At 39.5% G+C, this 21,127-nt stretch overlaps 1 protein-coding gene across 1 annotated transcript in view; it reads left to right on the plus strand.

Moving 5' to 3' along the window:
* FBXO15 (F-box protein 15) overlaps positions 1-20,787 on the plus strand; it is a 46,580-nt gene extending 25,793 nt beyond the window's left edge. The window contains exons 9-10 of the mRNA XM_046672346.1: positions 16,333-16,457; positions 20,320-20,787. Of these exons, the coding sequence (XP_046528302.1) occupies positions 16,333-16,457; positions 20,320-20,589 (395 nt within the window). The 3' untranslated portion in view covers positions 20,590-20,787. The remainder of the gene's footprint in view (positions 1-16,332; positions 16,458-20,319) is intronic.
* Positions 20,788-21,127: the final 340 nt, after the last annotated feature.

Below are 21,127 nucleotides of genomic sequence, written 5' to 3' on the forward strand. Positions count from 1 at the left end.
AATAGGCAAAGCTAAGAAGTTTGAAAATTTTATAATGGAAAGAAATAAATCATATTCATTTAAATTAAAAGATCTTAGGGTTTTTAATTAACTTTTGAATTTATATCTTGTAGCTGTCTTATTATTCTGAAAGTCTTTGTTCCAAACTGCATTACAATATATTATAATTTCAAAATAACAATGCTGATATTATTACTGATAATAAGCCTATGGAATGTTATTTTAATTAAGAATTTCCTTGTAATTCTTTGTGTGCTTAAGATCAATTATACTAGAGATATAAAGTTAAGTCACTAACTTTGTTTTTGTGCTATCACTGATATACAATTAGAGTGATTTGTTTCAGTTGAGTTTTCAGGATTGCTTTGGTTTTTTTGGTACATTTATAAAAGTTACATGCCACATTGACACCGTGCCAAAGTTTGAAACTATAAAACAAGGTCGTTCAGGGAGGTTTACTCTTCTTATTCCTTCACTCCTGTTCTTTCCTTCCCTCCACGGGTGACCCTTTATTTTAGCTTTTGGCTTATTCTTTAAATGTTTCTTTTTGAATCTATAATGCTATATATCAATGTATTCATATTTCTTCCATTTTTTTTTTTTTTTTAGTAAGGCACACTATACTCTCTTTTAAGTTCCTTGTTTTTTCCCGGTTAATATATTCTGGAGATTACTCTTTAGAGTGAGATGGAGACCTTTCTCATTCTCTCTTTTTAAAACAGCTGTGTAGTTCGTTAATGGCTTCCAGCTTTGCTGTTACAGATAGTGGTGTAGTGAACAGCGTTGTTCACACACCATTTCATAGTTTGCCTGCTTGTCTTTGCGATGCTTTCTTAGAAATAAGATTGATAGAGCAAAGGGTAAATGCATATATAATCTTGAAGGACACTAGCAAATTCCTCCTATGAGAAGGCATTTCCAACTTAATTGAGGATGCTAACTTAGTAAGATGTTTTATTACTAAGTATGTTTGTTCTAGGTTTTGTTATGTCTCCTTACAAATGTGTTCTTTATATTCCTAGAGTAGTTGGATTTTTAAAAAAAATCAGGAATCATTGTTAAGTATTATCAAATACATCTTGGGGCAACTATTGATGATCATATGATTTTTTTCTCCTTCATGCTATTAATATAGTGAATTTCAGTAATATATCTTCCAATGGTAAGCATCCTAGAATCCCTAAGATAAGCTCCTCTTGTCATATATGTGCTTATTTTTAGTTACTCGTTTCAGTTATTTGGTATTTAGTGTTTTTCCATTGAAACTCACAGGTTAGAGTATCTGTAGTTTTCATTTTTTACTCTGTTTCTGATCCAGTCATAATCAAGTTTTCCTCTTTTCAACCACTCAATTTTAGTATTTATATGATTTCCTAGAAAATCGTTTATTTTCTTTAGGTTTATTTTGATCCTTTTCTAGCTTCTTTTAGCTGACTGCTTAGATTGTTTAATATTCAGGTTTTCTTGTTTTTCTTCAGTGTTCTTTCTGCTGTGCCCAGAATCTTGGGCTTTCAGAATTGGGGAGGAACTGAAAGGTGATCTAGCGAATGACCCCTCCTGGGCCTGAATTTGCTTTGCCCTGGGAACAGCCCACCCAGTTTTGTGAAGGTGTGAAAATTTTGCCTTTCATTGAGCCCAAGTTGGTTTCTTTGTACTTCACTTGTTTACCTTTATTCTGATATTTAAAAGAGAAAAAAATCTCATCCCTCTTCCAGTATACACTGTAGAGGGTGCTTCTACATGCCCTGGTCTATACCCAGGGTACAAACTGTCTGCCCTCTGGGCTGGTGTTAGGGAGAACTTAGTCTCTGGCTCTCTGGCTCCAGCCCTCATGTCTTCAGGGGCCCTCACTTCCAGCAGTTCTTGTCTGACGTGACCTACACTCTCCTCAAGAGCTTCGTCACCGTGTTCTCCAGGGATGAGGTCTGTTAGGTCCAGGTCTGTCTTGGAGGATGTCTAGAACTTCAGAGAAGAGTCACCCTCTCTTAAACAAATGCAGCATAATGTTTCTTAAGCTTTGTATGCGTTCCTCATACCTGGGCTATGCCCTTGATAATGATGAAGTCGATAGTGACAGAGAACATTTATGAGCACTCGTTATAGGTTCTTGCTAAATGTTTTATATTTATATTATTTAACTTAATCTTCATAGCAGGTCTGTGAGTTGGGTACTATCGTCTCTGCTGTTATTGACGAAGCAGCTGAAGCTGGTAGTTTAGGTCAGTTCTCTAATCATGTACAGCACACGGCAGAGCTCCAGCCGCACCCAGGCCCCTGACTCCAGAGCCGAGGGTCTTAAACACTGGCCTATAGCATCTCACTTGTGTTTGTGCTTTTCAGCAATGTGCTTCCAGAGTATGTCCTTGTGTGTGTGACTCTGTCTTTTCAAAGTGTTGGCCTCCCAAGGGTGGTCAGCTAGGGCCCTTCCTGCTGCCTTGCTGAAGCGGCAGCGTTTAAGCCAATTTCCTGTTAATGCCGATAAACCCCTGAGAAGGTTAGATGATTATTGTAACATAAGAGGCTGGGTAAAATTAAGGAGGATGGGAATAATTCACCTTTCATCTGTTGTTTTCACAATAAGAAAACATTTTCATCATAAGAAGACTGCACGAGACTCAAGATGCATTTCGTCTGCGCGTGGTTCTGCGATTAGGAATCAGCAGAGGGCGCTGTTGCTATCAGAGTCATTCTCACATTTAAAAAAAATACAAACTCGAATGTCCTCTACAGTTTTTGAGAAACTCTCTTGTGGTACTATGTGGTATATTTAGTAAATTCCAGCTATGTCATTGCAGTTGGGGATGACAGCACTTTGCCCCTATTTTTTAAGAACACTTTCTCCCTATCAAGGATAAAATGTTTTATCATAGTGTCCCTACAATTGAGGTGGCTCTATTCACTGTTTGTCATCAGTGAGACTTGAGAAGCCAGGCCTGACTCTAAGGAGGCAGCCTGTAGGGAGTGGCCGGAAGTGAAGGGGACCAGGCTGGTTTGTTTATTTGATTCATTCTTTAACAAACACTTGCTAAATTCAGGGAATGTGCTGGTGCAGGGGGATAGACGTGTGTCACACGTGGTGTCTGCCCTCCACAAGTTGGGCACAGGGAAGCCTGCTGAGCCAGGTGCAGACACACTGGGGAAGGGTGGCTCTGGGAATCCTGGAGGGTTCTGAGGAAGGGCAGATCAAGAGGGCTGGGGATGGGAAAAGCAACAAATTTGACATTCAGATGAGTTAATGGGGAGTGGTCCACACTAAGGTAGTGGGGTTATGTAGTAGTGGAAAGGACACAACTTTCCATATGACGTAGTTCATCAACAGAGCCTGAATTGGTCATTTTGTCAGGCTATTTCCAACATTCCATCTTTAAATAAGAATTCTGAGGATGTATCAGTTTAGTCCATAAATTCATTGCAGTTCTATTAAAAAATCCCAACGGGAATATATTGTGAAACTTGCCTAGTTGGGTCTAAAATCCAGTTAGAAATCCACATATGCGTATGGAATGGCTGATAAAAATTTTTTTAAAATGTTAATTTGTGAGATAGTGTTATCTTTTCTGTGTATGATATATATTTAGGCCATCAAGAGACAATTAAGGAAAACCATGTAGCCACCACACAGTTTAAGAAATAGACCATTACAGTAGCTTTGAAGCCCCCTGCGTGTCGCTCCTGCTCTCTTCTCCCTCTCTTCCTGCCAGTTCTGTGTATTGTGTTACCACCGTTCTGTATATTGTGTTCATTGTCCCCTTGATTTTCTCTTTTTTGTAATTAAACTTCTTTGTATTGTGCAATTATATACAGAGAAATGCATACAACAAATTATCGTAAAGCAAGCACCTATGTGATCACCATCCAGGTCTTGATTAAATTTTGAAAATGACCAGTAAGAGGAGACTGGCCTTCCCGAATGTTACACTCTATAGAACTGCCGTGACAAGGAAGTGTGGTGTCATTGAAGCGGTAGATACCTAGAGGAGTGGTACAAAGACACCTGGTACACATCTTTTGCAGTTCCACATTCTTTCATCAAATTACTCTGATAAATATTGGACTTATAGCAAAGCAATTAGTAGCTATTGTAGTTAATTGTACCATAATATATCAATAAATCTAAGTATATCTTCATCCTTTAGAGGGTATGTATACATTTCTTTAGAGTGTTAGTATAGAATACATTGTGTAGGATAATTTGCCTAAGATAGGCTAAGAGGACCTCTGGAGTTGACTCTGCAGGGAATACAGATAATTAAAGGATTCAGGACATGCTTATATGCAGACAGAGCAATCGCAGTGAAGCTTTCAGAATGAGTAGTGGCCATTTGATACTCTCTATTCACATGGTCACGATATTTTCTGTGAACAAAATATCTCTTTGTTCTATTTTCTTAGTTCTGTCTCTTGTACTTTGCTACAAGGTCCTTTGAATTTATTTATTTTTTTTACAATGCATGTTACTAAAAACAAACCAGAAGATGCTATTTAGCTCTTAGTGCCTGGAGTGTGATTCCTGAGACACAGAGGAGAGGATCACACTCAAGCTGACTCAGTGGTAGACACTCAGGGACAAGCATCACCTCTGCTGCCACCCCGCAGGGTCCGTGCACTCGGCCAGTGCTGTCCTCATCCAGTTGAGTCCACAGCTAATGCCTCTTGGCTTTGGGTTCCAACATTCATCTGGTGGGCACAGTTCCTGGGCTGGTGCTGCCAAGCCCTGCTGGGTTTTCCACCCTTCGTTGCTTTCAGATCAGAGCAGGTTCTGTGCTCGCATGCTCAGGAGTAGCCTAGGTCCTCCTGTTTCATGATCTATAGCTCAAGCTTCAGGACGTTATTCTCCCTCAGTCAGACACTATGTCTGGGGATCGGATTTACTCCCTCCCAGCACCACCTGATAGTGAATAAAAAGGATCTGTGTCCTTTCTTCTTTCCCTCAAGGCTTATTTGATGGCTGCTTCTTGGAACTTTGTCATATTCCTCCCCCAAGGGACTGGGAAGTTTTCTTTCTGTATTTTATGTGTCCTGCCACTTTGGCAAGTCATGGCTGCATTAAGAGTTTTCTTAAAAGGATTCCTTTTCAAAGAAAAAATTATGATCCCTGAACCTGCACATATTTGCTACCTGCTACTTTGTGTATTGCCACTAAAATTAAGCTAAAAGGAAGTTTAGGTGAAACAATATTTTGTCACCTAAATTGGATTTATGAGAGGCAGGAGGGAGGGAAGGATAAACAGTGAAGGAAATACTGACAGAGTCATTTGTAAATGAAAACTTTAGGTAAGCTTAATAGAAAGTGCTGGGTGGGTTTTTCTATTCTCTTGGAAATGTGGATGGATTGTTGGCATTGGGTCTCTAAGACCAACCCCTGGTTCAGTGATCCACTAGGAGGACTCACAGGACTCAGGATATAGTTGTATTAATGGCTGAGGTGTGTACAGTGAGGCTACAGAGCGAAGTCGGCAGAGGGAAAAGGTGCCCGGGGTGAAGTCTGGACGAAACCAGGTGAAGCTTCCAAGATCCCGTCCCAGTGGAGGCACACAGGAGTGAGCTGTGAGAACACGAGTGAAATCTTCTTTACCTGGGACGCTTCTTAGAGACTCAGCACCTAGGGTTTTTTGGGGGCTCTTCACGTAGGCACCCTCTGCCTGGCGTGTACCAAAATTCCAGACTCCCAGAAGGAAAGGTGTTCAGCATAAACCACGTTGTTGGTACCAACCGTTTAGGCACAGTGAGCAACTCTTACCAGTTAGGGATGGGGAGGTGGGAACATTCCTGAAATCTGAGTTCCCGGACACCAGCAAGGGCCTATCTTGCAGGCCTTTCCAAGCCTAGACAGTCTGAGGCCTGCTGTGTTAGCTCTTTTCTGCACCACTGTCCATGAAAACTTTGATGAGAGTATGGGAGAGCCCAGTGAAAGAGCAGACAGGAAATGGTCCAGTTGTGTCTTTGAAGTGTAAATAGAGATTGAAAAAGGCCATGATCAGCAATGCAAAGTATGAAGGAATGTGTATTTTTTGATCTTTGTATCAAGCTAATTATTACCAATTTTCAGAAGCTGAAGGAAAAGATATTGCACAGTACAGCATGTTTTGGTCTTTTTATCAGTACTGAGAGGGAGAGTGATAAGAAGCAAGGGGAAAGGATTTTTAAAAACAAAGTGTCCTGCTTCTGTCATTTGACTTTCTATCTGAGTTGTTTTAAAAATGCATTTAAAAACTAATGTCCTTCTCTTGTTATGGAATTTGAAAATTCTGAGTATATAGAAGTTTGTAAATAAGCAAATAAAAATCACCCAAGGACAACTATTGTTTATATTTTGGTCCATTTTCAAATATATAACTATATTTATATCTTTGGACCACGTTATGTGACTAATGTTGTATCCTGATTTTTCCCCTTACCATTACATTGTGAGCATTTTCCCTTGTCACTAAATAGTGTTTGAAAATTTGATTTTGAAAAGTTATGTAATATTCCATTGTTTGGTTTTTATCATGATTTATTGACCCATTCTAATGTTGGGTATTTAGGTCTCCATTTTTCAGGATTATAGCACTATCATCATGAGCATTATTTTGAAAAATATTTGAAGATTTGAGAGGTGAAAGTGACATCTGATTGTTTGAAACTTGCATATGTTTTTGGATATTAGGTTGACTATTTAAAAAAACTACTGTGGTTCTTTTAGCAGCCTTCAGGTAGGCTGTTGAAGGGGCATCTTTGTAGGCTCTGACTTAAGCACTGCCTCTCACAGGCGTGTGTGACTGTGGGTGGTTATCGGTGTCCTCGCGTGCAAAGTGCGGTCACATCAGAACCTACATTACAAGTTCCTCAAGGATTCAGGTGAGGTAACGAGGAGTGCTTCCAGGATGCTTGGCGTGTGCTGCTGCCGCCGTCTGTTTTTATATTTCTCTTCGAATTGAATGGCCATTTGTATGTGTGATCGGTTCCATTGGTTTAAATGTTTATGAGATCTATTTGAGTTACAGTCATTGTAAATATTTTCTCTATTTTGTTTTTTGCCTTTTAATTTGTTACATATTGTTTTGGATCTCTCAAAGGTTTTACTTGTGTGTAAACCCATGCTGCATTTTGATTAACATAGACATTATCCACAGCCTATATATTCCCATACCCTTCTCTGTTAGGATTCTTTCTCTCTGTTGAGGATCAGTGCCCCTTCTTCTTGTGTCCCCAGATATTTCAAGCTTTACAAGTGTATTTTGTCATGAAAATATATGTCCCTCCCCCAGTATAAAATTTCTTACTAATGAAGTTTTTTTTTTGAGGAATATTAGCTCTGAGCTAACATCTGCCGCCAATCCTCCTGTTTTTGCTGAGGAAGACTGGTGCTGAGCTAACATCTGTGTCCATCCTCCTCTATTTTGTATGTGGGACACCTGCCACAGCATAGCTTGATAAGTGATCTGTAGGTCCACGCCTGGGATCTGAACCAACAAACCCCAGGCCACTGAAGCAGAGCATGCACACTTAACCACTACACCACTGGCTGGTCCCTACTGAGGAACTTTTATCAAAGATTTCTCAGTTATTTTCACTCATTCTTTTATATGTATTTAATAATCACTTGGCCCGAATTTCAAATATCCCATTTGGATTCTGATCAGATTTGTATTAAATGTGTACATTGGAAGGAATTGGTATTTTTTTTTTTTTTAGTTTTAGTTTTTCCTTTTTCTCCCCAAAGCCCCCTGGTACATAGTTGTATATTCTTAGTTGTGGATCCTTCTAGTTGTGGCATGTGGGACGCTGCCTCAGCGTGGCTCAATGAGCAGTGCCATGTCCGCGCCTAGGATTCGAACCAACGAAACACTGGGCCGCCTGCAGCAGAGCGTGCCAACTTAACAACTCGGCCACGGGGCCGGCCCCGGAATTGATATATTTTTATTTAGCGTTTTGGACTCTCTCTCTATGTATTTAAGTTTCCTTCACTGCTCTTGGGAGAAATGTTCTTTATGTAGATCCTGCACCTTTCTCCACTCACTGGTACTTCATTTTTGTGTTGCTATTGTGAAGAAATTCTTTTAGATTATGTTTCCATTATCTGTTTGTTAGATTCATTCTATATCCCTTAGAGTTTTTATGATATACTTTTCTTTATAATACTGATTATGTGGTAAATATTCAGCTCTTACTCTGTAAGACACAATAGAAAATGTTGAGGGGATAAAAAGGGGATATGGGCCTTAGTAACTTCTTTTTTCCTACCAATAAAGTAGAATTGTTCAACTCTTCAGCAGCAGAACCTGATAAGCCCAGATAACCTCTCTTTGAGAAATTCTTCTTTTAAAGTTTTATCGTTTTTTTCACATATTTTTCATATATAGCATGTTAGCTCATTTTTGTTGTTGTGATTCCAGAAATAGATGACTCTTTTGTTCCCTCTGTTCCCTGATACTAATTACTTTCTATGTTTCTGGGTCAGATTATCCTCTCTAAGCATTTATCATAACAGGAAGGCATTGGAAATAGGGCAGTCCTTTCTGGGTGGTGATTACCCAGAAAAATTAGAACAGATAATTCTCTATAGCGTCTTCATCAGTGGTTGTGAGTACATTTTTCCTGTTTTGTGCATCTGGTGACCCATTATGAAAAATCAGCATTACAAATTACTGTTCACAGAAATAGACAGCCCAGATCTCCATACATTTTATATGAGAGCTTGTCAGGAGTAGGCATGTTACCTGGAAGCAGGACAGGCTGCCTGATTTGTGGGGCCTGGCGCAGCATGAAACTGCGGGGCTCCTTGTTAGAAGATTCTTAAGAATTTCAAAATGGCGGCAGCAGAACATTAGACCAACAGGGTCCCTTTGCAGCTGCGTGGGTTGTGCCCTAGAAGCTGGTGCTGCCAAGAACACAGGGTGTGCGAGGAGGGGCCTTAGCTTCTGAAGACCTCAGGTGAGCCCTTTTCATGTTCTCTGTTTCTGGACTCTGACTGCCATTTGAGACTTGACCTCAGGTTTTGATTTGTTCTTCCTCTCTGGTGGTTTGAATTCTTTTAGTCATTTAGAGGGAAGGCTATGAGTTCTTTGTTTATGTTTTTGTTTTCAAGAATATTGCTTAAATAAGATATTCTGCCTTTTTCATGGATATTTATTAAGGCAATTTGGAAATAGAGTCTCTTCCTTAAAACAAGTAGTTTGAGGAAGATAAGTCTTATAAGAAACATAAGTGATGGATTTTCTAATTTTTCCCGTAGTGTGAATTTAGTTGGTATTAGGAATTTAGATCTGCAGGACGTTGAGCTTAGAGTCGCTTATCAGATCACAACCTCCTTACCATCTATCATTCCGGGGCCTTACTTCTACAGAACTATTTGGGTTTCTTCTCACTCTTCTGCTTCTTGGTTCCCTTCCTGGATTCATTTTTCTGGGTATGTGCCTGGATTACACTGTTGGTCTCCTCCTCTGTAGCTGCACAGAATCTCTTTCCTTGTTGCCCTATGGCTTCCCTCACTGCTCACCTTGATGGTGCTTTTCTAACATATTGAGTGCTCAGCAGTTCCTTGGGGAAAATCACAAATGCTCGTTGTCCATTGAGGCTATCAGATTTCAACCTCCCCCTTGTTGCTACTTAGACATCCGTTAATCAGCTCTTGCTAATTCCCCTTTGTGTTTCACAGAAAGGCTATTCAGATATGACTCAGTCATCTTCCTCCTCCACTCCTTGTTCTTGGGCTCTCTACCTGCTCTGCTAAGAAAAACTGTCACCCTGTTGTGCTTCCTCGTCCTCCTCTCTCATCTGCCATAACATCGTCACTGTATCATAGTCTCTTGTATTCTTGTTTTTTTTTTCCTATTTCAGAAAAAAAGATGTCCCACTTCTTTCCAAAACATGCTTCCCAATTTCTCTTCTTAAATATATCTGCTCCTTCCTGCTGTGGGGCCTTTATTTAGCCATTTGTCTCATCTCTTCATCATCTTGAATCTGTTTTCCCATCAACTGCTTTTCCACTGATAAATATATTCATGTTTTCTGATTCTAAAATTCACTTCTCTAGAGATAAAAAAAGTTTTTTTCTTTGAAAGCTACAGATGAACCTAACCTAAAACTGGTTTAGCAGGAAGGATTTATGTTGTTGAAAAATCCAGGGGAAGGTTTTATTTCAAGTGCAGTTTGATGCACAGGCTCATTGCCTGTCAGTGGGACTGCCTATGTCTAAGCACCCTGTCTGTCTCTCTCCCATTCTGATTCTTCCTGCTTCACTATATTCTGAGTTAGACTTCCTCCCTTCAAGGCAACTCTGGCTAGCTCTAGATCTCACGTCCAAGTCTAAGTTTCTCCTTTCTGGTCCACCCTCCCTCCAAGAGTCTCACTGCATCTCCTTGGCTCTGGTTGGGTCATGAACTCATCCTTGACTCAGCCATGTGGCCAGATGAACAGAAGGCTCCATATCTGAGCCTGGCTTCTACCACATGAAGCCTGGGGACTGACCTGGGTGTGTTTATCAGAGAAATATTGGAATGTGCTTAGCAAGAGAAGCAGAACAGGTGTTAGAGAGCCCCAAACAAATATCCTTATACTTCTCCCTTAAACTTCCCTTCCAGGATTAGTCTAGAAAAAATAATTTATACTCAAATGGACTAAATTGATAGAAAATAGGAAAATAGGCATGGAAAATAGAACTGGGTCTTGTGAAAATACAAGTCTGAGCCTTTAAATACATCAACAGAAAAAGCTGTTTTCAAACACTAGTGAATTAATAAACATTGAGTTTTCAAAGAGTCTAAGTACATACTTTACTCTCTTTAAAATTAGGTTTATTTTCACCAGTATCAGGAACAATACCACCAGCAAATGTAGCCTGTTAGGATCCTAGCTGATATGAAAGAAGTAGAGACTCTGTTGCTCAAAAGATTACAGATTTTATTGGTGTGATCACATCCACCGAGTCTGATCTGGAGAGGGCAATTGTCCTAAAGACTTGAAAGTTCTCTTTTTTCCATCTCCCACCAATGCATCTCCAATTCATTTCACTTTTGCAACCTATATAACAAATGAAACTAGAAGAGAGAGTTCTGATCCTTATTATGTTCAGAGGCCTTCTTTCTTAAGATTCCATGATTTATGTCTTTATTTAGCTACTTAAATTTCATGTTTATCAGGTGTTTGGAAAATAACAGAGGTATCTGAAAATAATTAGCTGAGAAAAAGAAGGGGCCATGTATATGCCTTGAGGGGGTTTATGTTAGATACCTAATAGGGACTGGAGGAATACTAAAGATTTTCTCTCCTAAAGAGATACTGCCAATTTTATTTGATCATTAGAGTCTAATGATTTTACCATGTTGTTATTAATTATTCCTTTGTAGCAGCAGGTTTCTGAAGCTTTAAATTGTTAATATTCTGTGGCAAATGTTTTTGAGTTTGTAGGCTCTCCCTACCTCTTTACCCAAGATTTACACAAGAACCTGAGAGTTGCTTACTGACGTCTGTTCCACTTACTTGTCTGTTACCAAGCTGGCCTCTCAGATGGTGATCTAGGGTCCTCTCTCATTCAGTCTGCTTATCAAGTTTGTCTGTTTAGTTAGCCTGTGTTTTGTTTTTCCTGCCTCAGGTAGTTCTAATATAATTTAAGCCCTCTTCCCTCTTCTGGTTGCCTGCCTTCTCTTTGCCTTAGGAAAATCATTCAATCAGCCAATCAACCAATCAATCAATAATCTCTCCTCTCTATAGTCTTTACTTCCCACCTTTTCTATGTTCTGTTTGTAGGGCAAAAAATGAACTCTAATCATGACAAATGAGAAATGCTATTAGTGCCATTAATATACTATAGAAGACATGACCTTTATTCCCAAAAACTGTAGGTTATTTGAGGAAATAGATCTAACATGTAGAAACACTCCAATAAAATTAAATGTTCAAGTGTGTGCAGTAGGGGTTTAGAAAAGGAAGAGATTAGTATAGGTAGAAGGGTGCCATCAGCACAGCATGGAGGTGAATGTTGAAGTTTTAGGGCATAGGGGAAGCTGAGGAAGATCTGAGGACACACAGCTATGGGGCATGCCCAGAGTTACAGGTTGGAAGAAAACAGCAGCCGGAGCAATGAGCAGAAGGGGCCTTCGGAGGAAGGTTGATACAGCTGTTTGTTAACAGCTAACCTTTATTGAGTGCTGCTTTTTCTGTAACCTTTTTATTTTGATATAATTTCCAGCTTAGAAAAAATTACAAGAATAGTACAAGAACTCCCACGTATATTTTTCTCACCATAGATTAGTTTCTCTTGTTCTAGAACTCATATAAATGGGATCATAGGGGATGTACTCTTTTGTTTCCAGATTCTTTATTTTTGCAAAATGTCTTTGAGTTTCATCAATACTCTTGCAAGTATTGATAGTCATTCCTATTTATTGATGAGTAGTATTCCATTGAGTGAGTATGCCACAATTTGCTCATCTTGTCGATGGACAGGAAATTTGGGTTGTTTTCTGTTTTGGGCTATTATGAATAAAGCTGCCATAGAATTCTTGTGAAGGTCATTTTTGTGGACATATGTTTTCTGTTCTCTTGGCTAAATACCATGGACTGGAATTGTTGGGTCTTAGGGTAGCTTTATGTATTAAAAATCGCCAAATTTTTTTTATGTAAAAGAAGTTACCCCCAATTTTTTTAGAGAGGTTGTATCATTTTACAGTCCTGTCAGCAGTGTATGAGTGTTCTGATTGCTCCACATCTTGGCCAGCATTTCATGTTGTAAGTCTTAGATTTTAGCCATTCTTGTGTGTGGTAGTATTTCATCTTGATTTTGATGTGTATTTATTTAATGGCCAATAATGTTAAGCACTTTTTCATGTGCTTATTGGCCATTTGCATATCTTCTTTTTGAAGTACCTCTTAATCATTTTGCCTTTTTGAAAAAAATGAGTTGTCTCTTTATTCCTCAATATAGGAGTTCTTTGTGTATTCTGGATACCAGTCCTTTTTCAGATGAATATTTTGCAAATATTTTTTCCCAGTCTATGTCTTGTTTATTCATTTTCTTAATGGTATTTTTTAATGATAAGGAGTTTCTCATTATCAGTTTTTTATTTTATGGTTTGTTGTTTTCTTCTTTCTGTCTTAAAAATCTTTTCCTACCCCAGGTTATGGAGATATTCTTTCTTTTCTTCCAGCTGTATTAGTGTTTTAGCTTTTACATTTAGGTCAGTGATCCCTGCCTAATTAATTTTCATGTAAAGTGTGAGGGAAGGGTTGAGCTTCATTCTTTTTTCCCATGTGGACAGCAAGTTGTTTTTTGCACCATTTGTGAAAAGACTTTCTTTTCTCATTGAATTATTTTGATGTCTTTGTCAAAAATCAATTGTTTGTGAAAGTATTGGTCTATTTCTGGACCCACATATTCTATTCTGTTAATCTTTATAGCAATACCACACTGTTGATTGCTGTTTGTAAGTCTTGAAGTCAACTTTTCAAGACTGTGTGGCTATTTTAGGTCCTTTTGATTTCCATATGAACTTTAGAATCAGCTTGTCAAATATTATTTATTTGTTTATACTGATTATTTATAAATTATTAAAATGCCTGCTGGGATTATGATTGGGATTGCATTAAATCTATAGATCAATTTGGGTAAATGGATGTCTTAACAATATTGAGTCTTACAGTCCATGAACATAGTACATCTCTAATTTCTGCCTGGCAGTAGGTTTGGCTCTTTAGATGGAGTATTATTGTTGAGATAATGCATGTAAGGTGTTTAGCACATTTAGCCTGGCATATATAATAATCTACCCTGTAATGTTAAGATATGTTATTAGTTCCATTAATCATCACAAAGTATAAAGTACTCTCTTTTTTTATCCCTATTGTACTCAGCTTGGAGTAAAATTGACCAAGGTGACACAGCTAGTAAATGGCTGGGCAGGGTTTGGAATGAGGTCTTTGTGAGGCCATGCTTATAAGTGAATGTCACTGGAACCAAGAATGGTGAGCCTTGAATTGTATTTCTTTACATTGGTAGGTTAAGATTAGAGTCTCCAACAACAGAATTTATTCTGAATAGTTTAAGCAACACAGGAATTCAATAGGCACATGTTGGCTCACAGCAAAGGAACCCAGGTCACTAACGACTTAGTTATAGGAAGGTTGAAGTGGGAGATAGTGACTGTGGGGCTCACAAACAGAGAAATTACTGAAAATTTTGGGGAGCCATAAATGATTCCCCAATGTTTCTTGTCTGCTAACTTACAGATTTTTCTCTAGTGGGAGTAATATGAAAGCAAAGCTTCATAAGAATTTAAATCTACATTATAAATTCTCAGCTAGTATTTAAACTAATTGGTGATTATATTTTTTCCTTTTTGTGTATGTTTTAATCTATTATAACATGAGCTTTAGACACAGAACAAGGTTTGAATCATGTCTTTGCCACTTACCAGTGGTATGACCTTAGACAAGGTACTATTAACCTTCCTGTGTGTAGTTTTCTCACCTGTGAATTCAGAAAACTGTAATACCTGATTAATAGTATTATTTTAAGGTATTCTTTTAAAGTAGTCTTTTGAGCTACTATACATAAAGTGCTTAGTACAATGCTTGGTGTGCAATAAGTACTCAAAAATATTACCTATTATATATACACACACTTTTTCGCACATACATTCTATGTGCAGATTTTTTAAATGTAGGAAGAGATTAACCTTTTTCTTTTATAGGTAGAGAGAGTTGGTGGAAAGAGCTCTGACCTTTTAAGATACTGCAAATGTGATGGTTGTTTTAAAGTGGGCGAATATCTGATGGCAGCAAAGTAACTGCGTCCTTGCTTCCTACAGCGATTTCATGTTTATTAGCTCAGACAATTGCCAGTGAAATGTTATTGGCTGTTGTACTTATGGGTCCATTTTCTGCAGTGTCCTGAGGACAAGCCACATGGAAAATGAACTCCTGGTTTTCTGTATGGCACCGTCCGGCTGCCAGCACACATGCCAGCCAGTCAGAGGTCTCTCTCGATTTTGCACATGGCTGTGCAGTAATATAGAGCAGAGCCGAGCCACATCTGGTCCATTCAGAATGTCATTACTGTGCCTCCTCTGAGGCTTTGCTTTCCACAGATTTCCTCCCTGCTTCCATTGAGCCCTGCTGAGGTGACAGTAGAGCTGTTGCCTGGGAAGGGTCAGTGTCATTTGGCATTCACTCCTACACCTGGGGAGCGGAGGAGAGAAGCTGCACAGTGCTTGTTAATTACCCAGTAGCCACGGAGAAGATATGGGCTGCCTCTGTCCTCCATACAAAAGGGCTCACAGCGCCCTCCTGCAGGGTGGCAATGCCCTGCCTCTAACAGGGCCTCTCACTTAGAGCCTGTTATTGTGTCACAGAAGAGGCTACTGGTGAAGCATTTCACCTTTTGGCTACACTTAAGTGAGAACACTGTGTAGAATTTCTAGAATAGGGCTTTGGCTCCCAAGGCAACGTAGCTTTGGTTTTATTTTGTCCCGTGGAATAACCAATGTAGAGTGAAAGAACATTTGCTCTTTTCGCTCTTCTTTCCACTTTGCACTGTAACTGAGATCTTACCTTTGTTCGGGTGTCTCTCTCTGAAGAAGTCTTGAGTGAAGGTGCTATATGCTGTTATGCGTGATGGTCACTGGTCATGTGAAGCTCGTGGTCATGTGAAGGCACCCCTACCATGAGTGCCTTGAAAGTGGAACGTGTATGCGCCTGGGTTGTGACGGCCCTTAGTCATGGGGAGGCTGCTGTTAGTCAGCTTTGAGCTAGTCAGAGGAGGGGCAGGGCCTCTGATCTTAGCTTTTGGTAAGCATGGCAAGGATTTTGACTTATAAGCACCTGCAAAGACGTTTGTTTGTTTTATGTGTGCTGGACTTTTTCCCTTATCTCTTCCATATTCACTGGCTCTCAAACTCCTCATTTCTCTGGACATCTCTCTCCTTGCTCCCTCACATTTGCTGTCCTTTCTGGACCATTTCTGGCATCTGCTTTCTTAAGTTCCACACTTCTGGTTTTCTGTTTGCACTGCTGTTAGCTTCATCAAATCCGAAGAACCTTTGCCTCCTGAGCAGACTCTGCATCAGTGACAGTGTGGATATCCAGGTTCACCCCAGGCAGCTCCCCCTGACTCACCTTTGAGATCACTTTTCCCGAGTGAGGACACACGCATTTCTCTGTCTCTGGAAAGCAGGTACACTGCCTTGGCCTCAAGCCAGACGTTTGAATTAGCTATGCCACTGTTTTCCTCCATCACTGAATCTAGTACTTAGCTGTAGAGAGGCATCATTTATGGAATGGCAAACCTGAAGAATCTTGATTTGGTGTCCTGCGTTGGTATATAGTAATTTAAAAAATCTCAAATCTTTTCAGGATACATTGAAAATGGATATGCAAAGCTCATTGTTATAAGTTTTAAAAATAACACAGAACACCTGCCTCTTATCGGAAAAGTTGGCCTCTCTTGGAGAACCGATATTTTTGATGGCTGTATAAAGGTAATTTGTTATTTTCTTTTCTTAAAGTAATTTGTTTTCTGTATAATAAAAAATGTCTCTTGATGTATATCTATGATACTGCTTTTAAAGTCTTAGATTTATTGTTTTAGTGTCTGAAGATTTATGTACATCTTCTTAGCCATTGTCAGTCAGTGGATTCATTCATCATGTGCTTAGTGAGCACCTTTTCTTGTTCACTGAGTGTGGTGGGGTAGGGGTAGCAGGTAGCATGCAGTGACATTTCTGAACAACGTTGATTGCACCTCTGCACTCCCTTGAAGCCCCTTTGTCTGTCTGTCTGTTTTGGGAGAAAGAGTGGAGTTGTAGGTTGGACCAGGCAAGTAGCATTTACTCAAAAACCCCTTAACTACTCCTGCACCAGTTTAAAATTTATTGCAGTTATAAGTTCCAGGATACAGATATTTCTTTAAACAGTTAAATCAATTTATACCTCCATCAAAAAGTAGCCACATGGATGGGAGAGTTGATTTAGTGGTTGGGAATTGTCAGGGAAGGAGAGAGGAGGAGGAGGAAGATGAGAGCTGTTCTAACAGTTTCATTTTCTTCTGTGGTCCTAGTGCCCATGGTTGCCCTTGGTTCTCATTACTCTCTGTCTTTATTTTGTGGGATGTATAGGATTTTCATATTCAGTGGGATCGATCTCCTGTGAATGCAGAGGGCCTCCAGTAAGGTGTCTTTATTCTGCCATACATGTGTGGACCTTATTAGAATTATTAATGATTACTGAGACCAAGAGCAGTATTATTGAACATTAAAAACACTTAACTGTCCTTATTGTCTCTTGAGCTGCTTGGTAATTATTTATATCACTTGAGCTACTTGATATAATGGGATGCTTTATTAATCCTTCTTATTTGTAAACAAGTGTTTAAACTTTGGTGAAGATTATGTTTATCATATACAAAAGAATGTTGTTTCATGTCTTTAAGAGCACAGACCTGACTTCTTTTGTTTATTTAGATGGGTCTTATAATAAAAATATGTACTAAAATAAAATATTAAAGTCGAAATAGTCCTTGAGGACCAAGAAAGGCAGAATATAAGTACGACAGACTGAAAGGGTCAGCATAATTATAAAAATGGCATTATTTGTTCTGTGTTTTCTGGTATTTAGAGCAGGATGAGAGCAGTGATTTAGTTCTCATTAGGGAGGAAAGGGAAGTATAGTAATTATACAAAGAAACAAAGCTTTATCCAGCTCCGACCATTAAAAACACAGTCTCCAGTGGGGCTTTATGTAGGGCAGACAGAGCCCCATAAGGGGCCGTCTCTGAATGGTTTAGCAGCCAGTGCACAGCAGCGCTCACAGGAGCTGAGGATACAGCTTCAGGAGGAGCTCTGAGCAGTGGTTCTGTAGGTCGCTAAGCAGTGTGACTCATGCATGCAGGTTTCTAGCAAAATGGCTTGACCTGAAAACAGGATTTCCAGCCCTTAAAGTCAGGCATGGACTGTGTGTCCCTTGGACAGTTTTTCCCATAAGCTCCTTCTCTCAGACGGGCTTGGGGAGAAGGTGGAGGGGAGCTGCATAGCCTGTACCTGCTCTCTCGGGCCTGCAGGTGGATACGGTTGATTTGCATTTTGCTGCGTATAATTCTGAGTTCGGTGTTAAGACTTAAAAATGTCTTTAGAGTTCCTAAAGAAAAAAGGTCAAGTAAGTGATGTGACATCCCTTGTGTTTGCCGTGCAGTCAGGAATTTCCTTCCAGGTATCTGATCCCCCTCAGTATACTGAAACTATAAAATATTCTTTAAGAAGTCAATTTCACGGAGTGAAAAACTTTTCATAAGCAAGGGCATATGATAGAAAAAGTTTCTTAGGTACATATAACCATTAAAAACCAACAAACTAAAAGCCCTGCATCTCTTGGAAATTGTAGAAACAGCCTCTTGGAAGGAGCCTGCTAGCTTTGTCATTTCAGATGCCCGTCAGAGCACAGGTCAATAAGAAGGTGTGTCACCCAAATCTGGTCAAGGGACAAAAAGATGGAAAGGTGACGTTAGTGACAATGACAGAGGAACTGCCTGCTGCACTACGTTGGTTGAAGCGATGTGTGGTCAGGAAAGGGGTCTCTGAGGTCCTCTGGTTTACTGTTTCAAGAAGAGTCTTCTCCTTCAGAGGAGCGTGGAGGTGTGGTGACCTCCAGCCAGCACTCACTGGCACAGAGGTCACTCAGATCAGAAGTGTCTGTAGCTTGAGCTCCTGGAGTCTTAACTTCAACAACTTATAATTTTGTAGGGTAGATTATCCAACTTTAAAATAAAAAAAAATCGTGTTATAAGCAGATCAGCTTTTTCTTTGTGTTTTTTTTTAAGTCAGGTTATGATATCAGCTACATTTAGAGATGCTTGCAGTGGCTGATGTTAGTAGTGAGCGCACACAGGACAGTTGCTCTGACTGGTCAGCGTGCTGTTGTGCAAAGCCATTTTGAGTAGCTGGAGTGGCAGCCGTGCTGCAGCCCTCAGTCTAATTCAGAATAAGCGCTCTCCCGGTCTGTCTGCCCTCAGTCCCTGCACAGGGCTGAGTGATGGAGTTTCTTTTGGTAAGGCTTTTCTTGTACTTTCTCCTTTTATTTTTTCTTTCATACTTTGGCATTTTTTGATGTTATTTTAATGTTACTTCTAAATCTATATGGAGCTCAGCATCAATTTTAATTTAAGCTAGATATTTTAGTATAACTCTGGGGTTCTGCTTTATTCGAGAATAGTTGAGTTCAGTAGAACCTACTGATGGCCATATTACAGGTTCAACTTGTTGTGGTGGCTGTGCCCAGCCCCCCCATAAGAAAGGTGCTGTGGCCAGTTCGCTGATGCGTACTGTAGTGAAATGGGTGATTAAATATGAGGATGCCTATAAAATCAAGCACCTCTTAAGAAGTACAACATTCCCATGTGTCATCCTCTCCCCAGACACTGAATTTTGAGTCTGGCAGAGTTCATTTATAGATGGGATGCAGGTAAGGAAAACTGATTTACTGCTATAGGGGAGGTGAGTTCTGCTTACTGCTTAGCTGTCTACATTCTGGAAGTTCACACTGAGAGGGATTGATTTGGAAAGGATAATTGGAAACATACATCTCTTGAGGAGAAAGATGGATGGTGAGTGGGACGAAGGTTTGAGGGAGGTCCTAAAATAAATACCCCTATGCCTTATCTGCTACCTCTCCCCTGAGGATGGAAATGATTTGTTATGGAGAAGGAACCAAATGGAAAAGGAGACCTCTCAGACAGGATGGGGAGTAGGCAGCGAGGTTCCAAAAGAAGTGAGGAGATGGCCCCTGTGCCCTGTGAAGCAGGGATTTGGGCATCCGCTGAGACTGTAGATAGAGTTCAGAAAGCCCAGCAGAGGTTATCTACCCACTGATCCTGCTCAGTTTGTCTTTTAAATATTTCTTCCATCTCTTCTTTCCTGTGAGTTACCGCCGCTGTTGATTGAGGGCTTTTATCATGTCTTTACTAGTGTGTAATGATAACTGACATCCCTGTGGCTGTTCTTGCTGCTCCTACCCCCATTGTATTCCTCCTGTTTGTTTATCTGACGTACCTTTATTGGCACCGGTTACCGTGGCAGGTGGCAAAGGTACGATGGTGGACAGAGCTGACCTGACCCCATGCTGAGTAATTTCTAGTACTGCAAACCTGTCGTGGTCTTCCGAGATCTTTATGTATATTGTTCCCTCTTCCTGTAATTTTGTTCTCTTTTCTCTTCTCCCTTCTCTTTCACTTAACTCTTGTTCATCCTTTATGACAAGCCTTCATTTGTACATTTATTAATTAGATCTGAAAATCGTGTCTAATTGTCCATTTTATCCTTACATTTGTAAATATTTGTGTTTATTTTGTAGAGTTGTTCTATAATGGACATAACTCTTTTGGATGAATATGGGAAACCTTTTTGGTGTTTTAGTTCCCCGGTTTGCATGAGATCTTCTCCCAGGCCCTCTGATGGTCCTAATTTCTTGGGACAAACATACTATGTTGACTACATGGACTCGGAAGGAAAAGTGCATGTGCAGCTGGTGTGGATCGAAGAGACAGAAGAATACTTTATTGTCAACCTGGTCCTTTACCTTAGTATAGCAAAAATAAACCATTGGTTTGGGACAAAATACTAAATATTAGCAGTAGGTGGCAAATTATTGTTGCTATTTCTTTATTTTGGACTGACCACTTTTGTTCTTGGTGTTGGAAGTTAAAATAAAGCGGTAGTCTGTTTGCCTTCTTATTTCACATTAGAAATTATGATTCCTGGGTCATTTTAATGTTTAGAGTATTAAGTTAAATTTTAAAAACATGAAAATAGCACACGCCAATGAAAATTCTTACAAAATAAAAAGAAAAAAGATGCTTCTCCTCTGCTCTTAATTTAAAAAACAAGAAATTCTACTTAAGCGTGTGATCATGTGATTATCGTGTGTGTGTGTATGTTGTATAGGTAAGTTTTTTTTCTTTATTGGTTAGAACCCAAAATGAGAAAATATAATTAAATATAAACTTCATGGTATTCATTAAAATTAGTGCTATATTCATGGCATTCAGCAGCCACATTAGTCTTTAATAAAGCAAAGTAAAATAGACAGCCTACTTCACAAGGAAAGATGTATCTGAAATCATCAGAGGAAATTGTTATTACTTGAAAGAGCAAAGTGTGAT

The sequence above is a fragment of the Equus quagga genome, chromosome 9, assembly GCF_021613505.1.
Source record: "Equus quagga isolate Etosha38 chromosome 9, UCLA_HA_Equagga_1.0, whole genome shotgun sequence".
Taxonomy (NCBI): domain Eukaryota; kingdom Metazoa; phylum Chordata; class Mammalia; order Perissodactyla; family Equidae; genus Equus; species Equus quagga.